At 43.2% G+C, this 25,156-nt stretch overlaps 1 protein-coding gene across 3 annotated transcripts in view; it reads right to left on the bottom strand.

The window, feature by feature from the left end:
* UTRN (utrophin) overlaps nucleotides 1-25,156 on the bottom strand; it is a 1,167,552-nt gene that overhangs the window by 943,672 nt on the left and 198,724 nt on the right. For all 3 annotated transcript variants that reach the window (XM_063917938.1, XM_063917937.1, XM_063917939.1), the window contains 4 exons: nucleotides 24,033-24,125; nucleotides 21,168-21,340; nucleotides 15,008-15,123; nucleotides 1,037-1,200 (listed from right to left, as the gene is read on the bottom strand). In XM_063917938.1, coding sequence (XP_063774008.1) covers nucleotides 1,037-1,200; nucleotides 15,008-15,123; nucleotides 21,168-21,340; nucleotides 24,033-24,125 — 546 coding nt within the window. The remainder of the gene's footprint in view (nucleotides 1-1,036; nucleotides 1,201-15,007; nucleotides 15,124-21,167; nucleotides 21,341-24,032; nucleotides 24,126-25,156) is intronic.

The following is a 25,156-nucleotide window of genomic DNA, read 5'->3' as shown; positions in this document are numbered from 1 at the left end:
TGTTCTTAATCTAATTATTCATGATGTCTCCAGTTTTATACTTCTACTGTATGTTGGCCTTAACTTCATGCTTTCCTAAAGTCTATAGTATCACACCTCTGTGCTGTCTATAATCTCATGATTTCCTGATATCTCTAGGCTCATAATCCATGATGTCTCCAGTATTTTACTTCCATAATGTCTCTGGTATCTTACTTCTATGATGTCTCTAGTATCATATGTCTATGTTGTCCTTAATCTCATGCCTACATGAAGTATCTAGCTTGCAGTGACCTCTAGTATAATGCCTCCATGATGTCTCTAGTATCATGCCGTCATGATGTCTTTAGCATCATGCCTCCATGATGTCTCTAGTATCATGCCTCCATGACGACTCTAGTATCATGCATTCATGTCTTTAGTATCATTCCTCCATGATGTCTCTAGTATCATGCCTCCATGACGACTCTAGCATCGTGTCTCCATGATGTCTCTAGTATTATGCCTTCATGATGTCTCTAGTACCATGCCTCCATGGTGTCTCTAGTGGTAAGCCTTCACGATGCCTCTAGTATCATGCATTCATTATGTCTTTAGTATCATGACTCCATGATGTCTCTAGTATCATGCCTCCATGATGTCTCTAGTGTTAAGCCTTCATGATGCCTCTAGTATCATGCATTCATTATGTCTTTAGTATCATGACTCCATGATGTCTCTAGTATTATGCCTCCATGATGTCTCTAGTATTATTCCTTCATGATGTCTCTAGTATTATCCCTCCATGATGTCCCTAGTTCTTAGTGACTTGGTAGGCTGAATACTGGTTTAGTCCACAAAATATCAGACATATGGTATGGTACCTTTATTATCAGAGAAGCCAAGTGGCAGTTTTACTCAAATGCTTTATCAGCTCACTATCACAAATGCTATAACTATACTGTCCGTTGCATTAAGTTTATTTTCTTAACAGCAACACATCATTTGTTACCCACCTTTGATTACTATAAATACAAATTTACGTTTTTTTGTATATTTACTGTTTATTGCTGTATACCTGTTGCTTTGTGAATGACATATCCTCACACGCCCCCTTAAATCTTCTAGGGAGAGTTTCAACTTCTTGGATGTCATCTAACGTGACTTCATGAGGAAGAACTTCAAAAAGTGATGTCAAGTACATAACTATGGATTTCTTGTCAGGTAATGGAACTGCCACATCTGTATTGGAAACATAAGGAACAACGCATTTTTAAAGGAACCTTAAATGCTTAACAGGAAAAATCTAAGTGTTCTGCTCAAACTTATCGCACAGCCTGGAGACAATAGTCTGAATTCTGACCTCTAATTAAAACCATCCTGACAGATATATCAATTTATATAAAGTCATGTTACCTACATCAAAACTCCTAAAATGCTTGTCTACCTTTGAAAATAAGATGCTCCTAAGCAATGCCCCATTCCTCCATTCCAGAGGTGCAGCTGTCTCTGGGAACCATTACACTTTGTGCTGGAAATGATCAAATGTTTTCACTTTGGCACATATACACAGTACCACCCTGCCATATCATTCAGAAGACATTACCACATTTGGAAATAATGCAAGAAAGAATTTCAGGGCAATATAAAGGTACATTGGGACTAATTCATATTTGTAAGCAAATGCAATTGCAACTGGGATTTTCTAGGCTTCGGAACTGCTAACGATAGCAAGTGACGCTGCCGCCCTGAAATGAAAAGAGATGCCCTCCGGAGCCATCACAAACTCATTCGCAGTTGCATACAAATTCAAGACCAATACGCAAAATTGAGGAACATCGGGGCTAAGGGTTGGTCTATGGCTACACAGACTGGACACAGCAATAATGACTCAGACGCCATGTTGTGGCATGTACAAGCTTGCAGCAGTCAGCAGATACACTCAGGCACGGCGCTATCCGCTCAGCGAAGGGATGCAGTGCAGGGAAGCGCTGGGCCAGAGAGGCGCTCCCCCTGCTCTGCATTCCTTCCCTGCTGCGCCGTCCTGTCCCCCCTGCTGCTGCTGCTGTGCCTGTCATTGTATGACAGGCACTGGCAGCGGCGCTTGCAGCATGAAAATCCTCCTCCCTCCCCTCCCCACACCTGTGTACGGGACAGAAGGGGGCGGAGCTACACAGGATGGAAGGGGCGGGGCTAAATGGAACAGAAGAGGGCGGAGCTACACGGACCAGGCTGCTGTAGTGTACGGACTCAGAGGGAGACTGGCTTAGGTAAGTGAAGGGTGAGAGGGAAATGTGTGTGTGTGTGTGTGTGTTATGTCTGTGTGCGTTTATGTGTGCTTTAAGAACGCTACTACTACAGGGGGGGCATTACGTGTAACAACGCTACTAATGGGGGGGGCCATAACGTGTAACGACACTACTACTGGGGGGGGGATCATTACGTATAAGGACGATACTACTACTTGGGGGCATTATGTATAGGATGCTACTATTACTGGGGGGGCATTACGTATAACAATACTACTACTACTTGGGGGAGGGCATTACGTATAAGGATGCTACTACTGGGGGGGGCATTATGTAAAAGGACAGTACTACTACTGGGGGCGCATTACGTATAAGGACGCGTCTACAACTGGGGAGGGGGGGGCATTACGTATAAGGACGCTACTACTACTAGGGCGGAATTACGTATAAGGACGCTTCTACTACTGGGGGTGCACTACGTATAAGGATGCTACTGCAACTGGGGGGGGCATTACCTATAAGGACGCTACTACTACTAGGGGAATTACGTATAAGGACGCTTCTACTACTGGGGGTGCACTACGTATAAGGTCGCTACTACTACTGGGGGGGCATTACGAATAAGGATGCTACTGCTACTGGGGGGGGCATTATGCATAAGGATGCTACTACTACTGGGGGCATTATGTATAAGGATGCTACTACTACTGGGGGCGCATTATGTATAAGGATGCTACTACTACTGGGGGCATTATGTATAAGGATGCTACTACTACTGGGGGCGCATTATGTATAAGGATGCTATTACTACTGGGGGTGCACTACGTATAAGGACGCTACTACTACTGGGGGTGCACTATGCATAAGGACGCTACTACTACTGGGGGGGCATTATGCATAGGGATGCTACTACTACTGGGGTGCATTACATATAAGGACGCTACTACTACGGGTGGGGCATTACATATAAGGTCGCTACTACTACTGGGGGGGCATTACGAATAAGGATGCTACTGCTACTGGGGGGGGCATTATGCATAAGGATGCTACTACTACTGGGGGCATTATGTATAAGGATGCTACTACTACTGGGGGCGCATTATGTATAAGGATGCTATTACTACTGGGGGTGCACTACGTATAAGGACGCTACTACTACTGGGGGTGCACTACGTATAAGGACGCTACTACTACTGGGGGTGCACTACGTATAAGGACGCTACTACTACTGGGGGTGCACTATGCATAAGGACGCTACTACTACTGGGAGGGCATTATGCATAGGGATGCTACTACTACTGGGGTGCATTACATATAAGGACGCTACTACTACGGGTGGGGCATTACGTATAAGATGAATAAGATTGTGCTACATTGTGGCGTCATTTTGAATGGGGGTACTATTGTGTGGCTATGCCCCTTACTTGTGAGACCACACCCCTTTTCCCGGCGCGCGCCAAAGGAATATGGGAGGGCGCAAATTTATAGTTTGCAGGGGGGCGCCGAACACCCTAGCACCGGCCCTGGATACACTCATTGAAAACAGCCATGACACGTCTGCGTTTTCCCAACCACTCCATGTAAACTCCCCGTTAACGCCTCCAAGCAGTCACTTCCTGTCAATCACTTCTCCATGAAATCCTTATGCGCAGTGCGATCACAGCACATGCGCGATTTGCCGTTAATCGCTCTGTTGCATGATAATCGCCCATTGCATACAAACATGAATTAGGCCCATTGTTTTTTGAGTATCATTTGATGGACTTACAGACATTTGACACAGATGCATACTCAGAGAACTAAACCTACTGAAAGATTTCATGGCAAAGGTTTACTTTCACCTTTATTTTCTCCTCATGTCTCTTATCACTAAAGGTGCTATAAAATGCATTAAGAAACTGACAGGAAGAAAAAAAAAAAGTATTTTACATACTTTTATGCTGTTACTTTTTCTAAGAGAAACAATAAATCATAATGACATTTCTTGTGCGATATGCATCATTACAACAAGGATAAGCACATTCACTTGATATGAAAGGAAAGGTTACAACGGTATGACGAGGCAGAACCTGAGTAGGAACTAAGATCTACTAACTTACAAAAAGTCTGTGAATGTACAACTTTTCAGTCTTATACTAAAACTCCTTCAAATCTTGACAACACTGTAGGCACTCTAATGTCTAAAGAAGGTAAATCCAAAAATATTTTTTTTGTGCCCATCGTTCCGTCCTCTTCAACTCTTAACAGAAATCTAATACGCATACTTCCCAACATTTAGACATAACACCCTTATCCACCCAATATCAGCCCTTATGTACCCACAAATGTTCACCTTTGAGGAGAACCCTGGTCCTTTTGTCTGCCAATTGGGACTGTCCAATTAAATCTGGACAGTTGGGAGGTATGAATAGGAAAAGTAAAGGGCCCTACACACTGGTCGAGAACAGTGAACGATATGAACGTTCTCGTTCATTAATGAACGAGAACTCATTCATACCGTTCAGTGTGTAGGCACCAACGATGAACGATGCGCGGCCCCGCGCTCGTTCATCGTTGGTGCCGGGTCGCTTATACATGCAGGCCAATATGGACAATCTCGTCCATATAAGCATGCAGTGCTATGGAGACGGGTGACGGGGGGAGTGAAGAAACTTCACTCCCCCCGTCACCATCCCCCCGCCGCCGGGTCGCCCGTCAGCCGTAACCGCTGTCGGGCAGCTCGGCGGTGGATCACCGAATGTGTAGGGGGCTTTAGGTCATTGTACTGTACATGTACTAGAAACGGGGCGTAGTACAGGCAGAGGTGAAGGGCATTTATTTCTTTTTAGGCACGATTAAGAAGTCATATTTGAAAAGAATAAAAGGAAAAAGGTGTCACTACAAGCACACTTTTATCTGTGTGTAATGGGCACTCTTGCACAATGACCAAACATTATTCCTGTCATTTTTTTGCATAGAAATTAATTGAAAGGATCGCTACTTAAATCACATGCTTTTAAAATAGGTGCCATATCATATAACGTTTATTAAGCAGCAACATGTTTCAAATTTGGAGGAAGGTTTTACCTGAAAGTACATTTATAAGATAAGCCAATGTTTTTGCTTGTTATTTAAAAAAAAATTTTAATAGAAACTTTGTCTTATTTTTAATTGGGCAGTAAAATAAGGGCCTGATTCAGAGTTGAACCCAATTATGTCTATGGACGGTGTCAAAGTCGAAAAATATTGTAATACATATCCATTGTACTAACCCCTCATGCACGTGCACGCTGCTCGTGCACCCGGTCCCCCGTGCGTACACATACCCGCAAGTTGCGTAAGAGACGCTCCAGCGACTCGTGCGCATGATATGTGTATTTACGGCGGAGTTTGTGAGCGTGTAGCGTGCGACTCGAACGCAGCATATTTAACCCAAATAGTGCATTTTGTAGATATAGTTCCCTTAGATCATGTCAGCGAGTAATGTTAGTTTAAACAGTTCCTGGACAGAGGGATTCGTCTTTGCATGATAGGAAGGGTCAGACAAAGGTTGGTAGGTGATGTCTGGTATCCAGCTGTAGGGTATTTTTAGGGTAACATTCCGGTGTTAGCTAGGAAAAGATTGCTTGCTCCTGCGCATAGTTATGTACAAAAGTAGATTATGAACATTAACTGTATTTGCTGTAAATTACACATGCGGCGGGAATCCAGAGGATACCTCCCACCAGAGCAGTTGGGGAAGGACATCGCCTACCTGTTCAAATCCACCTATGACCTTTGCTGTAATGTAGAGACACATCCCTGTGTCCAATGAACAATGAGATTACAGTGACCATTGTATTGTGAATGTATGTTGTGTATAAAAAGACCACTGTTGCCTGGCCGGACTCAAGACTCTGAAGGCTTTCTCCCTGATAGCTGAGGACTGGTCCAGGACGCGCTTGCGAACGATTCCCCACGTATGTATATTCTCTGTAGCCATTATTCTCTATTATTCTGTTTAGATTTCCTTGTTAGCCTGTAGTGTATAACTTGTATCTGTTTACCCCTTTTCTCTGAATAATCCGCTGCGGTGTTAGAGCCCAGTGGTTTACCACAAACCGGTGTTGTGTTTTCACTTTCCTGCAAAGGGCTTTCTTAGCGTCTTAAACGCTATAAGGTGTATAAGCATTGTTAAGGTTTTAAGGTATCACATCGTTGCAGTACTAGGCTGCTAAGGTTTAAAGTATAAGCACATCCTTACACTGTTTCATTACTTAAGGTTTACTGTATATCACTCTGTGTGCGTCCGCGCCGCGTGTACGTTGTACCCACGGCACGGCGTCTGATACGCTAAGAGCGTATCAATACGGTACTCAGTACGCCAATAGCGTGCTTAGTACGAAGCGTGAATCCGTGTGCGTACGTGCCGCTCGTGCGTCGCGCCCACAGCACAGCGTCTGATACGCTAAGTGCGTATCCATACGGTACTCAGTACGCAAATAGCGTACTTAGTCCGTAGTGTGTGTAATAAGTCTAGCGGCCATAGTGGCTCCACGGTAATAGTATATAGCTTTATATTTTAAGGTAATATTTGACATTATCAACGGTTCTTGCAAATGAAGAACAAAACTGCATATGCAACTTACAGCACTTCCAGGAGATTTGGACAGATCCCAGTCGGATCTCCATATGCAACTGAGTGGGTGTTCCTGAATGTTCGCACGTAGGATAAGTGTTTTGTGGAGGTGTTGTGGGTGTGTAGAAGTAATTGTGGTTTATTCTGAGGTGAGTGTATGCAGAGATCCATCTGCCTTCAGATCTCCTAGGAAAGGGCTGCTGCAAATGCATGATGATGATGGATGCAGGCTTACTGTTGCATAGATGCTGCTATACCCGCACACACATTATATATATATATATATATATATATATATATATACATACACACGCATACATCTATATAGGATGCGGTCAAGATGCAGGTTGTTGGGATCCAGGCAGTTGGAATGCTGGCGCCTGAATTCTGATAGTCGGAATGGCGTCAGGGGAACACTCCCCACTGTTGGGATTTACACTATCGGGAACCGACAACGGTGTTCTGACCGCCGGGGTATATATATATATATATATATATATATATATATTTTTTTTTTATATAATATAATAAGGTAGCTCCAACAAGAACATATACCATGTATGCCTGCTAGCTTTGGTTCACTAGATGTGAAGCAAAATAAAAATGATCTTCCACGGGTTGGATTAGTACCAGCAGAAAAAATAAGAATTTACTTACCGATAATTCTATTTCTCGGAGTCCGTAGTGGATGCTGGGGTTCCTGAAAGGACCATGGGGAATAGCGGCTCCGCAGGAGACAGGGCACAAAAAGTAAAGCTTTTCCAGATCAGGTGGTGTGCACTGGCTCCTCCCCCTATGACCCTCCTCCAGACTCCAGTTAGGTACTGTGCCCGGACGAGCGTACACAATAAGGGAGGATTTTGAATCCCGGGTAAGACTCATACCAGCCACACCAATCACACCGTACAACTTGTGATCTAAACCCAGTTAACAGTATGATAACAGAAGAGCCTCTGAAAGATGGCTCCCTAAACAATAACCCGAATTAGTTAACAATAACTATGTACAAGTATTGCAGATAATCCGCACTTGGGATGGGCGCCCAGCATCCACTACGGACTCCGAGAAATAGAATTATCGGTAAGTAAATTCTTATTTTCTCTATCGTCCTAGTGGATGCTGGGGTTCCTGAAAGGACCATGGGGATTATACCAAAGCTCCCAAACGGGCGGGAGAGTGCGGATGACTCTGCAGCACCGAATGAGAGAACTCCAGGTCCTCCTTTGCCAGGGTATCAAATTTGTAGAATTTTACAAACGTGTTCTCCCCTGACCACGTAGCTGCTCGGCAGAGTTGTAATGCCGAGACCCCTCGGGCAGCCGCCCAAGATGAGCCCACCTTCCTTGTGGAATGGGCCTTAACAGATTTAGGCTGTGGCAGGCCTGCCACAGAATGTGCAAGTTGAATTGTGTTACAAATCCAACGAGCAATCGACTGCTTAGAAGCAGGCGCACCCAACTTGTTGGGTGCATACAGTATAAACAGCGAGTCAGATTTTCTGACTCCAGCCGTCCTTGAAATGTATATTTTTAAAGCTCTGACAACGTCCAACAACTTGGAGTCCTCCAAGTCGCTTGTAGCCGCAGGCACTACAATAGGCTGGTTCAGGTGAAACGCTGATACCACCTTAGGGAGAAAATGCGGACGCGTCCGCAGCTCTGCCCTATCCGAATGGAAAATTAAATAAGGGCTTTTATAAGATAAAGCCGCCAGTTCAGATACTCTCCTGGCGGACGCCAGGGCCAGTAACATAGTCACTTTCCATGTGAGATATTTCAAATCCACATTTTTTAGTGGTTCAAACCAATGGGATTTGAGGAAATCTAAAACTACATTTAGATCCCACGGTGCCACCGGAGGCACCACAGGAGGCTGTATATGCAGTACTCCTTTGACAAAAGTCTGGACCTCAGGAACTGAGGCCAATTCTTTTTGGAAGAATATTGACAGGGCCGAAATTTGAACCTTAATAGATCCCAATTTGAGACCCATAGACAATCCTGATTGCAGGAAATGTAGGAAACGACCCAGTTGAAATTCCTCCGTCGGAGCACTCCGACCCTCGCACCACGCAACATATTTCCGCCAAATGCGGTGATAATGCTTCGCGGTGACTTCCTTTCTTGCCTTAATCAAGGTAGGAATGACTTCTTCTGGAATGCCTTTTCCTTTTAGGATCTGGCGTTCAACCGCCATGCCGTCAAACGCAGCCGCGGTAAGTCTTGGAATAGACACGGTCCCTGCTGAAGCAGGTCCTGTCTTAGAGGTAGAGGCCACGGATCGTCCGTGACCATCTCTTGAAGTTCCGGGTACCAAGACCTTCTTGGCCAATCCGGAGCCACTAGTATCGTTCTTACTCCGCTTTGCCGTATGATTCTCAATACCTTTGGTATGAGAGGCAGAGGAGGAAACACATACACCGACTGGTACACCCAAGGTGTTACCAGCGCGTCCACAGCTATTGCCTGCGGATCTCTTGACCTGGCGCAATACCTGTCCAGTTTTTTGTTGAGGCGAGACGCCATCATGTCCACCATTGGTCTTTCCCAACGGTTTATTAGCATGTGGAAAACTTCTGGATGAAGTCCCCACTCTCCCGGGTGAAGATCGTGTCTGCTGAGGAAGTCTGCTTCCCAGTTGTCCACTCCCGGGATGAACACTGCTGACAGTGCTATCACGTGATTCTCCGCCCAGCGAAGGATCCTGGCAGCTTCTGCCATTGCACTCCTGCTTCTTGTGCCGCCCTGTCTGTTTACATGGGCGACTGCCGTGATGTTGTCCGACTGGATCAACACCGGTCTTCCTTGAAGCAGAGGTTCCGCCTGGCTTAGAGCATTGTAGATTGCTCTTAGTTCCAGAATGTTTATGTGAAGAGACTTTTCCAGGCTCGACCACACTCCCTGGAAGTTTCTTCCTTGTGTGACTGCTCCCCAGCCTCTCAGGCTGGCGTCCGTGGTCACCAGGATCCAATCCTTTATGCCGAATCTGCGGCCCTCCAATAGATGAGCCCTCTGCAACCACCACAGAAGAGATACCCTTGTCCTTGGAGACAGGGTTATCCGCAGGTGCATCTGAAGATGCGTGCATTGATGCACAGACACCTTTCCTGGTTTTAGGAGATTCCTGACCAGGTCGGATAACTCCTTGGCTTTTTCCTCGGGAAGAAAAACCTTTTCCTGAACCGTGTCCAGAATCATCCCTAGGAACAGCAGACGAGTTGTCGGCATTAATTTGGATTTTGGAATATTCAGAATCCATCCGTGCTGCTTTAGCACCTCTTGAGATATTGCTAATCCCATCTCTAGCTGTTCTCTGGACCTTGCCCTTATTAGGAGATCGTCCAAGTATGGGATAATTAATACGCCTTTTCTTCGAAGAAGAATCATCATCTCGGCCATTACCTTTGTAAAGACCCGAGGTGCCGTGGACAAACCAAACGGCAGCGCCTGAAACTGATAGTGACAGTTTTGTACAACGAACCTGAGGTACCCCTGGTGTGAGGGGTAAATTGGAACGTGGAGATACGCATCCTTGATGTCCAAGGATACCATAAAGTCCCCTTCTTCCAGGTTCGCTATCACTGCTCTGAGTGACTCCATCTTGAACTTGAACTTCTTTATGTACAGGTTCAAGGACTTCAGATTTAGAATAGGCCTTACCGAGCCATCCGGCTTCGGTACCACAAATAGAGTGGAATAATACCCCTTCCCTTGTTGTAGAAGAGGTACCTTGACTATCACCTGCTGAGAGTACAGCTTGTGAATGGCTTCCAAAACCGTCTCCCTTTCGGAAGGGGACGTTGGTAAAGCAGACTTCAGGAAACGGCGAGGTGGATCTGTCTCTAATTCCAACCTGTACCCCTGAGATATTATCTGCAGGATCCAGGGATCTACCTGCGAGTGAGCCCACTGCGCGCTGTAATTTTTGAGACGACCTCCCACCGTCCCCGAGTCCGCTTGAGAAGCCCCAGCGTCATGCTGAGGCTTTTGTAGAAGCCGGGGAGGGCTTCTGTTCCTGGGAAGGAGCTGCCTGTTGCTGTTTCTTCCCTCGACCTCTGCCTCGTGGCAGATATGAATAGCCCTTTGCTCTCTTATTTTTAAAGGAACGAAAGGGCTGCGGTTGAAAAGTCGGTGCCTTTTTCTGTTGGGGAGTGACTTGAGGTAGAAAGGTGGATTTCCCGGCTGTAGCCGTGGCCACCAAATCTGATAGACCGACTCCAAATAACTCCTCCCCTTTATACGGCAAAACTTCCATATGCCGTTTTGAATCCGCATCGCCTGTCCACTGTCGCGTCCATAAAGCTCTTCTGGCCGAAATGGACATAGCACTTACCCGTGATGCCAGTGTGCAGATATCCCTCTGTGCATCACGCATATAAAGAAATGCATCCTTTATTTGTTCTAACGACAGTAAAATATTGTCCCTGTCCAGGGTATCAATATTTTCAATCAGGGACTCTGACCAAACTACCCCAGCACTGCACATCCAGGCAGTCGCTATAGCTGGTCGTAGTATAACACCTGCATGTGTGTATATACTTTTTTGGATATTTTCCATCCTCCTATCTGATGGATCTTTAAGTGCGGCCGTCTCAGGAGAAGGTAACGCCACTTGTTTTGATAAGCGTGTTAGCGCCTTGTCCACCCTAGGAGGTGTTTCCCAGCGCTCCCTAACCTCTGGCGGGAAAGGGTATAATACCAATAATTTCTTTGAAATTATCAGCTTTTTATCAGGGGCAACCCACGCTTCATCACACACGTCATTTAATTCTTCTGATTCAGGAAAAACTATAGGTAGTTTTTTCACACCCCACATAATACCCTGTTTAGTGGTACCTGTAGTATCAGCTAAATGTAACGCCTCCTTCATTGCCAAAATCATATAACGTGTGGCCCTACTGGAAAATACGGTTGATTCGTCACCACTGGAATCAGTGCCTGTGTCTGGGTCTGTGTCGACCGACTGAGGCAAAGGGCGTTTTACAGCCCCTGACGGTGTTTGAGGCGCCTGGACAGGCACTAATTGATTGTCCGGCCGCCTCATGTCGTCAAACGACTGCTTTAGCGTGTTGACACTATCCCGTAATTCCATAAATAAAGGCATCCATTCTGGTGTCGACCCCCTAGGAGGTGACATCCCCATATTTGGCAATTGCTCCGCCTCCACACCAATATCGTCCTCATACATGTCGACACACACGTACCGACACACAGCAGACACACAGGGAATGCTCTAAACGAAGACAGGACCCACTAGCCCTTTGGGGAGACAGAGGGAGAGTCTGCCAGCACACACCAAAAAGCGCTATATATGACAGGGATAGCCTTATAATAAGTGCTCCCTTATAGCTGCTTTATATATATCAAGATATTGCCATTAAATTTGCCCCCCCTCTCTGTTTTACCCTGTTTCTGTAGTGCAGTGCAGGGGAGAGACCTGGGAGCCGTCCTGACCAGCGGAGCTGTGAGAGGAAATGGCGCCGTGTGCTGAGGAGATAGGCCCCGCCCCTTTTCCGGCGGGCTCGTCTCCCGCTATTTTGTGAATACAGGCAGGGGTTAAATATCTCCATATAGCCTCTGGGGGCTATATGTGAGGTATTTTTAGCCTTTATATAGGTTTACATTTGCCTCCCAGGGCGCCCCCCCCCAGCGCCCTGCACCCTCAGTGACTGCGTGTGAAGTGTGCTGAGAGGAAAATGGCGCACAGCTGCAGTGCTGTGCGCTACCTTTAGAAGACTGCAGGAGTCTTCAGCCGCCGATTCTGGACCTCTTCTTACTTCAGCATCTGCAAGGGGGCCGGCGGCGCGGCTCCGGTGACCATCCAGGCTGTACCTGTGATCGTCCCTCTGGAGCTGATGTCCAGTAGCCAAGAAGCCAATCCATCCTGCACGCAGGTGAGTTCACTTCTTCTCCCCTCTGTCCCTCGTTGCAGTGATCCTGTTGCCAGCAGGAATCACTGTAAAATAAAAAACCTAAGCTAAACTTTCTCTAAGCAGCTCTTTATGAGAGCCACCTAGAATTGCACCCTTCTCGGCCGGGCACAAAAATCTAACTGGAGTCTGGAGGAGGGTCATAGGGGGAGGAGCCAGTGCACACCACCTGATCTGGAAAAGCTTTACTTTTTGTGCCCTGTCTCCTGCGGAGCCGCTATTCCCCATGGTCCTTTCAGGAACCCCAGCATCCACTAGGACGATAGAGAAAAGTCCATTACTGAACAAGACAAGAGACACTTTGCAGATGTAAAACAGCGGAGTGTTTTGTCAATAAGAGAGGTTGGCATGTGACAGAGTGAGTCAGAGAAATGCGTCTCTTGCTTGCAAGTCACTCCCCCCACCACACACACACACACACACACACACACACACACACACACACACACACACACACACACACATAATAGCTCTATTGTATATCGCCTATATTTATTCCTTCATATAGAGTTTGTATTTAGTGTAACTAAGAAGAGAGCTCATCTCAATATGCTACTTTTTGTCATTTGTTCAGTCAGTTAAATAATGATTATAGGTACCCCCCCCAGCAGAGGGCGATGTGAGTAAACTGAGAAAGACTAAAACAAATCATTAGAGCAACACTTCAGCTAATTGGAAACATAATTTCTTCATCTTAAAGATAGAGACAAGCAAATCATTATTTAAGATTTGTTACTAATACAGTCTCTGTGAAGGTAATATGAAACCCTGAACATGGACCGATGTTACTAATGCAATGTGATCCTTGCCTGTACAATACGGTATATCAGAGAAAAAGACAAAACAATCACCTGTTTGCTTCTGGGATTTTGACCTCTGCTTCAGCACCTGGCTTCACTTATTTGTCTGCCTCACCTGACCCTGGTCTGTATCTGACGCCATACAACAGCTGACTGCCCCTCACCCTTTGTAATTTTTTTTGTATTTGTTTTAGGTTTTCAGCTTGTTTTGTCTACTATAATAAAAACACACACTATCAGCGTACTAGACTAAAGCAATATGATGGTCTTAAGAGCCACTGTACTATAATACATCCAACCTGTAAAAAAAACGTAATAATCAGTAATACCACACACTCCAATCAAATCATTACTATATTATTTTTCATCCATTTTAAACTAGTTTAAGATTTCATGATTTTAGATAATACAGTAGTAGAGGATATGACTGTAGTACATGGTTAAATAGATTATTATGTTGTTTTTGTCTAGTATAATTTATTTATTTATTTATTACCAGTTATTTATATAGTGCAAACATATTCAGCAGCGCTTTACATAGAATATTTTGGCCATTCACATCAATCCCTGCCCCAGTGGAGCTTACAGTCTATATTCCTACCATATGCACACACAATCAAGCTAGGGTTAATTTTTTATGTTGGAACCTGCCAGTATATTTTTAGAGTGTGGGAGGAAATCGGAGTACCCAGAGGAAAACCATGCAAGAACAGGGAGAATATACAAACTCCACACAGTTAAGGCCATTGTGGGTATTGAACCCATGACCTCAGTGCTGTGAGGCAGTAATACTGACCATTACACCATCCGTACTGTCTGGTACCTTGTCAGCCGCCTCCTGGTAAAACTCCACTTTGGTCTGTGACCCGCAATCATTCTGTTTGGTATTTTGGTGAAGCCAGAGTCAAATTATCCGGGGTAATTATTATGCTGATCCTAACTAATTCAACCATTTAGTTTACTCGAAAACCAAGTGCCCGGAGAATGCTGTTCATGCTTCATATATATGAAGTGCCCCAGTGATACCACTAGCTTCTAGTACATTTATAGCCTACTTTACCATGACTATACATATGCATTAAGGTGGCACCCACCAAAAGGCAGCTTTGCTGCTTATCTCTCACTGTTAGGGCTATTGGAACGCAGCATGTAGTAATGACAACCTTCAGTGCCTGCTACTTTACTTTCTACTCTGACATTCTTTTCTATCTCTGTCACACTCTCGATAAAGCTAATGCAGCTGTATTCTACAGCATTACCAGCACAAGGCAGATTTCCCAAAGGTCTTTCACTAGAGTATATTCCTATAGAACAGACTCCTGAAGAAACAGCGTGGAGACTGGGCTAATGCAGTATAAAAGCTAATAAGCTGCACCGGGAAACCCAGCTTAGTTATCAGAAAGAGGAAAAAGTTGCTGACATTGCAATACAGTTCTGAAATGCTCAGTTGGAACGTGTTTAATGGTGACATTACCTTCTGGGTCAAGCAGTTTTTCGATTCCCAAATGTTTTTTTGCAATGAGGAAAGCATGATCAAGTCTTTCAAGTGGGGCCAGCTTAGTAACGTCTTCCCAGCTAAACAGATCTGGTCTGAAATGAAATAGATCCAGAATATAATTCAGTAATCACAGACAGGAGAAACCAGATTGCTGGTTAAAAATAACAGTTATTGTACTAGGTTATTTATACCACATTCAGCTGAAGGAAAAGACGAATCTCATGATTGGACAGCCAATCTTGAGGGTTATACGCTGTTCAGGAGAGACAGATTAAATAAAAGGGATGGAGGGGTATGTCTTTACGTAAAGCCGTTTTTAAAACCTGATATACGGGAAGATATTCAGGAGGGGACTGTAGACACTGTTGAGACGTTATGGGTAAAAATTGCATGCGGGGGGTAAAGGAATAAAAAAGTTAGTATTGGGTTTATGCTACAGGCAACCTGGTATTACTGTGTCTGATGAGGAATTGTTACTGAAGCAAATTGAAAGAGCAGCAGGAGTAGGAGACATAGTAGTGATGGGAGATTTTAACCATCCAGAGATTAACTGGAAAAACTATTCATGTGATACTGCTAGGGGTAATATGTTTTTAAACACACTAAATGATAACTACTTAGTTCAACTAATCGACAAACCTACTAGGTACAATGCAATCTTAGATCTGGAATTAACAAACAATGGGGAATTGGTATCAAATATTATAGTAGGGGAGCCCAAAGGAAACAGCAACCACAATATGGTCACATTCAATATCAGTTTTCATAAGCAGTCCTATACTGGCTCAACTAGGACTCTAACCTTTAGCAAAGCCAACTTTGACATGAAGAGGGTAGCTTTAAGGGATATAGAATGGGAAATTTTGTTTCATGGAAAAAATACTACAGAGAAATGGTTTGTATTAAAATCTCTGCTAGTTAAAAATACGTTCAAATTTATTCCCACAAACAGTAACAAAATGAATAAAAATCCCAAACCAATGTGGCTTAACAAAAAGAAAAAAAGGAACTTATGGGCAAGAAAAGGCGAGCAATCAAAAAATACAAATCTGACGGGAATGCGGAGTCATTTCTGCAATATAAAGACTGTAACAAAATAAGCAAAAAAAGAAATGAGCGCCTAAAGTAGAAACTGAAAAACTAGTAGCAAAGGAAAGCAAAGCGAATCCCAAAAAAATATTTAAATACATCAACAGCAAGAGATTAAAGAAGGAGTGTATAGGCCCTTTAAAAGACAAGTTGGGAGTCTTAATCAAAAATGATAATGACATAGCGGACAAACTAAATGAGTTTTTTTCAACGGTATTTATAAGAGAGGACCAAATTCAGGGACTAACACACAATCTCAATAATGATAATGTCCCACTGATAAGTGCTTATTTAAGTGAGGGGGTAGTCTGTGACCAGTTAAAAACTGTAAAGATTAATAAGTCACCGGGTCCCGATGGAATTCACCCAAGGGTTCTTCTAATGGAGCTTCACTCTGAACTTGCAAGACCACTATTTTTGATCTTCAAAGATTCAGTTATATCAGGTATGGTTCCCAAAGACTGGCGTATAGCGGAAGTGGTGCCAATATTCAAAAAAGGAAGTAAAGCTGAACCGGGTAATTATAGACCAGTTAGTCTTACATCTATAGTGGGGAAAGTATTGGAAAGTATCCTAAGGGATAGTATTCAGAAGTTTCTTGAAGCCAATAAGGTCATTAAAAGGAATCAACATGGATTTGTGAAGGACAGATCGTGTCAAACCAACTTTCTTGGCTTTTATGAAACAGTAAGTGCAAACCTTGATCATGGTAAGGAGGTGGATGTAATCTATTTAGACTTTGCCAAAGCTTTTGACACAGAAATAGGGCACAAAAATTGGTTAGATAATAGGGAGCAGCACACTGTGGTTAATGGATCATTTTCAAATTGGACTAAAGTGGTAAGTGGTGTGCCACAAGGGTCTGTACTAGGACCACTGTTGTTCAACATTTTCATTAACGACCTGACAGTAGGTCTAGAGAGCATGGTGGCAATTGTTGCAGACGATACCAAATTGTGTAAGGTTATAAATACGGAGGGGGATGCTGAGTCTCTTCAGAATGACTTAGTTAAACTAGAAGCATGGGCAGTCAAATGGAGAATGCGCTTCAATACAGACAAGTGTAAGGTAATGCACTGTGGTAGCAAGAACAAAAATAACACCTACATACTAAATGGGGTAATATTAGGGGATTCTGTACTGGAAAAGGACTTAGGTGTTCACACAGATAGCAAACTAAGCAGCAGTACCCAAAGTAGGATTGCAGCAAAGAAGGCTAATATTAGCATGCATAAAACGGGGAATTGATGCAAGGGACGAGAGTGTTATACTCCCATTATATAAATCACTAGTGAGGCCACATCTTGAATACGGTGTATAATTTTGGGCACCATACTACAAAAAGGATATCCCGGAGCTAGAAAAGGTTCAGAGGCAGGCGACCAAACTAATTAAGGGCATGGAGAAGCTGGAATATGAGGAAAGGCTTGCAAGGCTAGGCATGTTTTCATTGGAAAAGAGGAGACTAAAAGGGGACATGATAAACGTCTACAAATATATAGGGGGACAATACACAGTGCTTGCGCGGGACCTGTTTTTGGTAAGATCAGCACAGAGGACTCGTTGACACTCTCTTAGGTTAGAGAAGAGGAGATTCCGCACAATGCGGCGTAAAGTTTTTTTCACAGTAAGGACAATACATGTTTGGAATTCCCTGCCTGAGGGAGTTGTAATGGCGGACTCTGTCAACACCTTTAAGAATGGGTTAGATAAAATCCTAATGGATAAGGATATCCAGGGTTAAGGCGATATAGATAATAATAAAAGGGAAATATAACACAACGGCTGACATTAGCATCAGAAAAAATTTAGAACAAAATACACCTGCATAGGAGAACAAAAAATAGGTTGAACTCGATGGATAAATTGTCTTTTTTCAACCTTAGATACTATGTTACAGGTTGAGTATCCCTTATCCAAAATGCTTGGGACCAGAGGTATTTTGGATATCGGATTTTTCCGTATTTTGGAATAAATGTATACCATAATGAGATATCATGATGATGGGACCTAAATCTAAGCACAGGATGCATTTATGTTACATATACACCTTATACACACAGCCTGAAGGTAATTTTAGCCAATATTTTTTATAACTTTGTGCATTAAACAAAGTGTGTGTACATTTACACAATTCATTTATGTTTCACATATACCTTATACACACAGCCTGAAGGTCATTTAATACAATATTTTTAATAACTTTGTGTATTAAACAAAGTTTGTGTACATTCAGCCATCAAAAAACAAAGGTTTCACTATCTCACTCTCACTTAAAAAATTCCGTATTTCGGAATATTCCGTATTTCGGAATATTTGGATATGGGATACTCAACCTGTACTATGTAAAAGGTCTTTAATATTAATGGTAGCTGTTCCATTCCCGACAGTGTATTTTACCCACAATTCTAAGTTTGGAACGGATGGATTACTATAGTAAAATTTGCAATTGTCAGCTCCGGGGCATTATGACTTTACTTTTCTTGGTACTGTATACAATAGACAGGTAACTACTTATTATATATCAGCTTAGCAAATGCCTATGATGGTAATATGTGTTTCTTTCATCAACAAATTACGATTTGTATCTAACATACATATAGTGAGGCATCTTTAATCTAAGGGCCTTATTCACATTTGTAAGCAAACCAAAAAAGCACACAATTCGGGCAAAACCACGTAGCACTGCATGTGGGGCAGATGTAACATGTGCGGAGAGAGTTAGAATTGGATGGGTGTGTTCAAACTAAAATATAAATTGCAGTGTCAAAATAAAGCAGCCAGTATTTACCCTGCACAGCAACAATAAAACCCACTCAAATCTAACTCTCTGTGCACATGTTACAACTGTCCCACCTGCAGTGCAACATGGTTTTGCCCAGTTGCTTGCTTTGTTGCAGAGGTTCTCAAACTCGATCCTCAGGACCCCACACAGTGCATGTTTTGCAGGTAACCCAGCAGGTGCACAGGTGTATTAATTACTCACTGACACATTTTAAAAGGTCCACAGGTGGAGCTAATTATTTCACTTGCGATTCTGTGAGGAGACCTGCAAAACATGCACTGTGTGGGGTCCTGAGGACCGAGTTTGAGAACCTCTGCTTTGTTGGTTTGCTTCCACATCTGAATAACCCCCTAAGTTAAATTGTATATTCTTTCTTATCCATGTAAAGATAGTAAAAGTGATTTAGGTTTTACTGACCACAGATGTTATACTAAACTAACTTTATTACTAAATAACATTTTTATAACATTACATACCATTTTGGCTGAAGGGATACTTTCTATTACATATGTTTGCATCACGCGGCAGCTATACAGCACCTACCTCATAATGCTGAGCGTGCTGTAATGAAATAGTGGTCGACCTAGAAATAGTGGTCGACCTAGACATTGTCGACCTAGTTACTGTCGACTTTCAATACCACACCCGTCTTCAGCACCATCCCACCTGTTTCTCCAGCATCATTCCTGTATCTCCCCAATATCAAACCACCTGTATCTCCAGCACCATACCACTGTCTCTCCAGTACCATCATCATGTCTTCAGCACCATTTCCATGTGCCTACCCAGCCCTATGCCACTATTCATGGCACTTTTCATGTGTAAACCATGAAAAGTTATATAGCGGTAAATTATCACCTTTCCGCGGCTAGTTGAATTTCCCCCAAGAATTCACTCTTGCTGTCCCAATTGTCTTGTGATCTGCCGTACCCCTGCAAATATTTCATTACAGCACGCTCAGCATTATGAGGTAGGTGCTGTATAGCTGCCGCGTGATGCAAACGGGTGTGGTATTGAAAGTCGACAGTAACTAGGTCGACAATGTCTAGGTCGACCACTATTGGTCGACAGTAACTAGGTCGACAGGGTGTCTAGGTCGACAGGGTCTTTAGGTCGACATGTTCTAGGTCAAAAGGTCGACATGAGTTTTTAATGTTATTTTGGTGTCGTTTTCTTCGTAGAGTGACCGGGAACCCCAATTAGTGCACCGCGTACCCTCGCATGGCTCGCTTCGCTCGCCATGCTTCCGGCATGGTGCCTTCGCTCCGCTACCGCTTCGCTCGGCACAGATTACCGTTCCAATCGTAGTCCACGTGGATCGTTAAGTATGAAAAGGTTCAATAAAAGAAAAAAATTGTGAAAAACTCATGTCGACCTTTTGACCTGTCGACCTAGAACGTGTCGACCTAAAGACCCTGTCGACCTAGACACCCTGTCGACCTAGTTACTGTCGACCAATAGTGGTCGACCTAGACATTGTCGACCTAGTTACTGTCGACTTTCAATCCGGATCCCGCTGAAGACGGATGTGGATGTGAGGTGATAAATTCGACCCAATCCACAATGCGATTATTTATAACATCACATGAATGTATCAATAATCGCATACAGGGGCACAGCTTGCGGGAAAGCTCTGTCCCTGCGATGCCACTTTTTTGTAATAAAATACCTCGATTATGTGCTGTGCATGTGCCGCCATCGCTGGGAAATGCGATCTGGGTTACTAAAAAAATTACATTTAAGGTGTTTGGAGCAGTTTTTCATAAAAATTACTCCAAAAGCCCTTTAATAAATTGAGGTGAAATTAACATAATGTGAAAAGGGGTTTGGTTCGCGTGACCGCCGGTCACCATACCAATCCTGGCTTTTACATGCTTTTAGATGCCCTGGGGGGGGGGCAAGTGCAACAGAGACACTTGTGTGCTCGCTGCGCTCATGACGCTGTGGGCTCGCCACAAGTTCTATTCTCAGAAATAGTAAAATGGGTGAGCAATACAAGAGAAAGTAACAGAACTTTACTAAATAAACACAGGAAGCCTATTTTCCAGTAAAACAAGGGTTGGGGACGGGGCGGTGCGGAGTTTGCCATTTACTAGTATACATAAACTGCCAAGATTGCTTTCACCAATATTAGCTATACTATCGGAGGACATGTAGAGTAGGGGACAATGTGACATCAAAGCAAGATTTATGATTTGACTGGATATCAGGGAGAAAGGAGATAAAAAGTTAAAAAAAAAAGTTTAAACAAGTGTCACCTACTTGTGCCGATGCAGAAGAGCATTGAATGCGAGGCCATCTGTCCAACTGGTAGTGAAATTTAGCACATTGACCTGGTTATATGGTCTTGTTGACTGCCTGACCCAGCTCAAAAGGATCTTGTCACTGTTCGTCTGCTGTAAGTCAGACATAATTGCCTTCATGACATCTTTCACCTGGCAAATGGCAGTAAATGTGGTTAGAAAAAACAACACTGGAAATACTACATACTGTACGGTCTATTCTTATGCTGAATTTTTTAAAATAAATTATTTAAAAACATTATAAGGACGATCTCTGATGTCTTCTTAATGTCAGACCGCTGTTTATACGATGGCTGGCACGTGAACTTTAACAGGAGGCAGACCTGCCTATGATCTACCTATGATGAAATCCTCATTTATTTTTTACTGTTCTGTCTTCATCCACATCCTCTTTCTGCTAAACGCTTTGAAATTTAGTGTGACTTCTGTACCTGATTGAAAGGGGCTATAATGAGATACTTCAACATGTTCCCGCTGCTTCCTTTAAAGTGCAAAGTCTTGGAAGTTGCAGACTATATAATAAAAGGATGTGGTTTTGTTCTGAGATGTCAGACGACATTTAGAAATATTATATCTCCATTATACCACTTAGATGAAATAGCCTACCTCATGGGAGTACATGTCAAAATGTGACCAACAGATGGAAATAAGATTACTACCTAGTGTCAAATTTATTCAGAAGAAAAGTTTGGTTCATAAGTAAAGTGATGAAGAGACAAGTAGATATAATACATCTAGGAAAAGGCTGTAGTTATTATTATTATTACATTTTATTTATAAGGTGACACAAGTGGTTCGCAGGTCCCTAAATATACGGCAACAGTAGGACAGTACAGGGAAAACAGAACATTACATTACAGTAACCAAAACATAAACAGAGCACGACTAACAATTAGCAACACAATTCTCAGTACACAACACAGCTGGGAAGCAAGGTGAGCAAGGTAGTAATCAGCGAAGGGTGGAACCTGTATCCAATAGTGATGTCACGACTAGTAGGAGTAGAGAAATTGGAAGAGAAGAATGGCCACGAGGCTACGGGTGAGAGGAATTCCAGACTACAGATGTGTCCTCTTACATCCTTGCTGCAGTCACGCTAAACAGCCCTTGAAGTCGTGCCATGCCGTGGCTGAACCCGGTAGCGCTGAGCGTCTTGTTTTTTAGTATTTTTTTAAACGAAAAAGTAAAATTAAAATGACATGCAGCATGCCTATATTCTGTGTGTGACTGTGGCTCTATCTGCATCTGAAATGCTACGTTACAGTGTTTTTCCATGAAAACACTGTTGCATAGAATTTTGTATGCAAATACAGTCGCAGTCCACACAGACTATAGGCATGCTGCATATCATTTGAATGCTTGTGCGTCCTATTACATTACTTTGTATCTAAGACATATTTTTGTGGGGGAAAAAACGCAAGAAAAGACGATTGGCACTACAGAGTTACACGGTACTCACGTGTTATCTGTAATGTGATTTGTAGCGCACGGAGCAAAGATGTAAGAGGACAGATCTGTAAATGGCCACTGAGTAGGTGAAGGCTATCATTGATGTGCTAGAGAAGAGGGCTGTGAGAACAGGAGGGAGAAGGACTCTGCTCCTAGGAGCTAATCTACTGTGACCACAAATCAGATCCACTTGTACACAATTAAAGAAGAAAGTAAAGTTTAAGACAAGAGCAAATTCTATTTATGCAGTAGGTTGCTGGGGCACATGCAGGGGCGCTTTAAGAGAGGAGGAGGCCAGGGTGCAGCCTCCTCCGTTCGGGCCCCCTCCTCTCTGCCAGCAGCGCTGAGACACTGAGCACTAGAGCGCTTAGACTCTACTGCACATGCGCAGATCTCCGGGAAAATGGCGTGGCGGCAATTTTCCCTGAGATTTCTCTACTGAGCATGCGCAGAACTCCATGAAAATGTCCGCTGGGCCATTTTCACAGAGTTTTAATACCGCCGTGGACGTCGCCGCGGGACTCCGGAGGGGTGAGTAATTAGAAAATGGGTGCAGTGTGTGCGGTGGGGGCCCCCTCTGGACTCAGGGGCCCGTGTGCACCGCACACACTGCTCCCATTATAGAAACGCCAGTGGGCACATGGTTTCCCAAATATTCATCTATATAAGTATGCCAGCCCAAGATCATTTCTATTCTGCTTTGCTTACAACCAGGCCATGAGAAAACTATACGTAAAAAGTCATCCAAACCCAACCAACTGCGGAGATTGAATAAGCATCAAGGTTCCATAGTAGCCTTGCAGGTAATATCTCCGCATGATGTTTTGGTTTATTAACTTGATCTATGCGATACTGTATAAGCAAAATAAAAGATGTGATTATTATAATTGCCTTCTTTTTTTGCACCTTACGGCTCATTGGGACACTCCCACATAGTTCTAATTAATTACATCTCAGAATTGGACATTGATGAATGTGACAAATGACAACAACTGTCAAGTGCAAATCACATAAAAGCAATATTGCCAAAGAATTACCAAACTATTTAACAGTGATCCTTTTTGTGCATCATCCTTACCATTTGGTACATAGAGATAAGTAAATTAATTTGGATAAGCTAACAATCAAAAAATATGTTCAAACATAAAAAAGAGTCAATTTTGCAATCAACTAAAATTAATCTAAAACTGCATTTAAATCTGTGGTTATGTGAGCAAATGCTATAACTCTGTATATATAGGGCCCCTGGATGTGATAAGCCTTCTGCATTGAATATGGCTGTGTGACTACATTTCAATACAATATAACATTTCAGTGACACTTTGTTGCAATGGCTTAGAATAAAATTAATCTATGAAAGGAGTGTTATGTATACCTGCCAATGTAGGATGATGCTCCATATTAAGCCAAGGGTAAGCTTGTGATTTCCATCAACAATATCTGTGCCTCCTATGTTCACCAACTCCACCTGAAAAATGTATACATGTAAGTGAAAATAAGTAGAATATATAGTACAATATAACTTATGAAGTAGTGACCCATTCATAATAAAAACATGGCAATAGAAAATATGCATCCTTATGTAATGAAGACACACCAAGGATGCAAAAAACATTATAGCACATTCAACAATATGCAATTAATGCTTTACAAAAGCACACAAAGAAAATATATATACAGGTTGAGTCTCCCTTATCCAAAATGCTTGGGACCAGAGGTACTTTGGATATGGGATTTTTCCGTATTTTGGAATAATTGCATACCATAATGAGATATCATGGTGATGGGACCTAAATCTAAGCACAGAGGCCCTCATTCCGAGTTGATCGGTCGCAAGGCGAATTTAGCAGAGTTACACACGCTAAGCCGCCGCCTACTGGGAGTGTATCTTAGCATCTTAAAATTGCGACCGATGTATTCGCAATATTGCGATCACAAACTACTTAGCAGTTTTAGAGTAGCTCCACACTTACTCTGCCTGTGCGATCAGTTCAGTGCTTGTCGTTCCTGGTTTGACGTCACAAACACACCCAGCGTTCGCCCAGACACTCCCCCGTTTCTCCAGCCACTCCTGCGTTTTTTCCGGAAACGGTAGCGTTTTCAACCACACGCCCATAAAACGCCGTGTTTCCGCCCAGTAACACCCATTTCCTGTCAATCACATTACGATCGCCGGAGCGATGAAAAAGCCGTGAGTAAAAATACTATCTTCATTGTTAAATTACTTGGCGCAGTCGCAGTGCGAATATTGCGCATGCGTACTAAGCGGATTTTCATTGCGATGCGATGAAAAATACCGAGCGAACGACTCGGAATGAGGGCCAGAATGCATTTATGTTACATATACACCTTATACACACAGCCTGAAGGTAATTTTAGCCAATATTTGTTATAACTTTGTGCATTAAACAAAGTGTGTCTACATTCACACAATTCATTTATGTTTCATATACACCTTATACACACAGCCTGAAGGTCATTTAATACAATATTTTTAAT

This window comes from Pseudophryne corroboree, chromosome 4, assembly GCF_028390025.1.
Source record: "Pseudophryne corroboree isolate aPseCor3 chromosome 4, aPseCor3.hap2, whole genome shotgun sequence".
Lineage (NCBI taxonomy): Eukaryota > Metazoa > Chordata > Amphibia > Anura > Myobatrachidae > Pseudophryne > Pseudophryne corroboree.
The sequence above is the reverse complement of the archived record's forward strand: the minus strand, read 5'-3'. Positions and strand labels throughout refer to the sequence as shown.